At 63.0% G+C, this 2746-nt stretch overlaps 1 protein-coding gene across 1 annotated transcript; it reads right to left on the bottom strand.

Moving 5' to 3' along the window:
- Nucleotides 1–198: 198 nt before the first annotated feature.
- Nucleotides 199–1890, bottom strand: AK1 (adenylate kinase 1; the record flags this gene model as incomplete). Its single annotated transcript, XM_008937140.1, has 4 exons — nucleotides 199–390; nucleotides 850–966; nucleotides 1157–1320; nucleotides 1855–1890. Coding segments are annotated over 4 exons (509 nt in total), but the record flags the coding sequence as incomplete, so codon positions are not given.
- Between the last annotated feature and the right edge of the window lie 856 nt (nucleotides 1891–2746).

Below are 2746 nucleotides of genomic sequence, written 5' to 3'. Positions count from 1 at the left end.
TTGGGCTGATTTAGGGTCACGCTCAAAGGGGGTCTCCGTGTTGGGAACCAGAGGGGTCAAGCCCACCTCAAACGAGCCAGGACTGAGTTGTTCCCCCTTCCCTCACCACCCCCACCCCTCTCTCACCCACCCTGGGGGCCACGCGCACCCCGAGCCGCGGGGCTGGGAGGTGCCAGCGTCGGTCACGGCCCTGCTCACCTGGCGGACGATGCCTCTGCTCTTGTAGAAGGCAATGACGGGCTCGGTGGCCTTGTAGTAGGTCTCTAACCGCTTCTTGATGGTCTCCTCGTTGTCATCCACGCGCCCACTGGTCTCGCCCCGCTTCAGCAGGCGTTTCACCATCGTGTCCTTCCCCGCATCCACGTACAGCAGCAGCGTGGGGGGGCCGATCTGTGGGCAGGGGGGACACGGTTGTCACCATGCTGAGCTGGCACTGCTCTGGTTTGGTTTGGTTTGGTTTGGGGAGATGGTGGTGGAGAGCATGGGGTCACAGATGTCCCCACGCCCTCCTCTGATTCCCTCCACATGGGTCTGGGGACCGCTGGGACATGAAATCCATGCAGAGGAAGGCAGAGGGACACTGGCCAAGTGCTGGCTCTCTGCCATCACCATCACACCAACACTGGTCACCTGCTGTCAGCCTGAGAGATGTCCCTCCCACCGTGTCCTGTGTGCAGGCTGTCCCCGAGGAAGAGGACCTGCTGGCCGGGACAATGCCCAGTTTAGACCCTCTTGGGATGGAATCTTTGCTGGGACGGGGAGACTGGGCTGCTGCTGGCACCAGGAGACCCTCTGCTTGGACAGTGGGTGGCATGGCACAGCATGGCATGGCTCAGCATGAGCTCTCACCTTCTTCTCAAACTCCTCTCCCTGCTTCACCTCGCGGGGGTAGCCATCGATGAGGAAGCCCTTGGACACGTCTGCTTTGGCCACCATGGCGTCCCGCAGCATGTCCAGCACCGTGTCCTGGGGAGGAAAGGACAGAGCTGCCAGGGCTGACATGGGACAACATGCCCTCCCCGCCAGCACCCCCAGCCTCCTCCTGGGGTGGCAGTGATGGAGGTGTCCCCCAGGCCATGTGCCTACCATCACCGTGGTAACTGGTGTCCCCACAGCCTGCATGCCCCACCATGCGCCGTGGCCTGTGCAGACTCACCAGGGGCACCAGCTCGCCCTTCTCCATGATGGCCTGCAGCTTCTTGCCCCGCTCCGAGCCCGAGCTGACCTCAGCCCGCAGCAGGTCCCCCGTGGAGAGGTGGGTGTAGCCATACTTCTGCACGATCTTCTCACACTGGGTCCCTTTCCCCGAGCCAGGGCCGCCTGCAAGTCACGCGAGGGCCACGTGTGACCCAACCCACGGGTAAGGAGCTGGAGGGGTACGTGGAAGCAGCAGCACAGACCCACAGGAGTCCCCAGAGTCTGGTGAGATGGAGGTTGGTGTTCCCATGCCCAGCACCAGATGGATGGGGAGTGCTCCTGGTAGGCCAAGTGCTTGGGGGTGGCACGGGCTACTGGCAACTGGCATGCAGGCACCCAGGGCATCACCACCCCATTGGCACTCAGGACACCACCCTCAACCCACTGGCACCCAGATGCCACTGTCCCAACAGCAGCCAGAGTATGATGACCCCATCAGCATCCAGGACATTACTGCCTAATGGCACCCTGGAGATCACCCCACCCATGACATCACTGTCCCGTTGGCACCTGGCCATCATCACCCCACTGGCAGCTGGGACAGCTCCCCAGCCCTGGGCACCGGCTGCTCCCCGCAGCCCCCACCCGAGGTGCAGGGGGCAAGGGCTGGGCCAGGACCTCGACCCCACCAGTGACAGGACCCAGACACAGACTTACCCACCACAAAGATGATTTTGTGGTGCTTTAGTTTTTCTGGAAGAAAGGGAAAAAAAAATAATTATCAAAAGCCAGAAAGCCCATCAGGGAGCGAGCTGTCCCCAGGGGAGTACCAGATCCAGGGCAGGTCGCCGGGGATGGAGGGGACTGATTCTAAATCCCTGCGGGGGGAGAAGGTGGAGAGAGAATCGGCCACATGTCCCCCCTGTCCTTGTCACCTGGGCACCCTGGGCTGGACATGTCTGAGCACACAGACCCTGTGGCACCGTGGGGCTGGAGTCCCATTGCCCCGTGGTATCCTGGAGATGTTCCACCATGGGCAGGGACCCATCCCTGCGGCCACTTGCCACCCCAGTGGGCTAATGGGGGCTGTGGCAGGCTCAGCTTGGCACGGCCACCTGGAGTGCCTGGTGTGACCCCAGCACTCCCTGAACCCCAGCACGGGTCCCTGGGCCTGGTGGCACTAACTGCCCGGTCCCCTGGTGAGCCCCCAGGCACAGGGTCCCACCACCAGCAGGGTCCAGCCCCGGGCAGTGCCGGGGTGTGACGCTGTCGGGGGGAGGCAGAGCTAAAAATAAAGACGAGCTGCTCTGGGGCCACTTTCCCATCTCCCGATTACAGCCGGCTGAAATTTCAACTCCTCTGGCACTCGGCGATCCCCCGGGCTGGGGACAGAGCCAAGAGGCTGGTGGGACAGAGGGGACGTGGGGCACGTGGGGGCCTGGAGGGATGGACAGTACGTATGGGGGGACACAGGGTGGGGAAGGGGGATGGAGGGGAGGGCTGCGAAGGGGACTGAGGGGAGGAATGCGAGGGACAGATGGGACAAGGGGCATGGAGGGGATGTGTGTGAGAAGGCCAGACACAGGGGGGACAGAGGGGACAGCTGAGT

The sequence above is a fragment of the Merops nubicus genome, unplaced genomic scaffold, assembly GCF_000691845.1.
Source record: "Merops nubicus isolate BGI_N331 unplaced genomic scaffold, ASM69184v1 scaffold28443, whole genome shotgun sequence".
Taxonomy (NCBI): Eukaryota; Metazoa; Chordata; class Aves; order Coraciiformes; family Meropidae; genus Merops; species Merops nubicus.
This window is presented reverse-complemented; position numbering and strand designations above follow the sequence as displayed.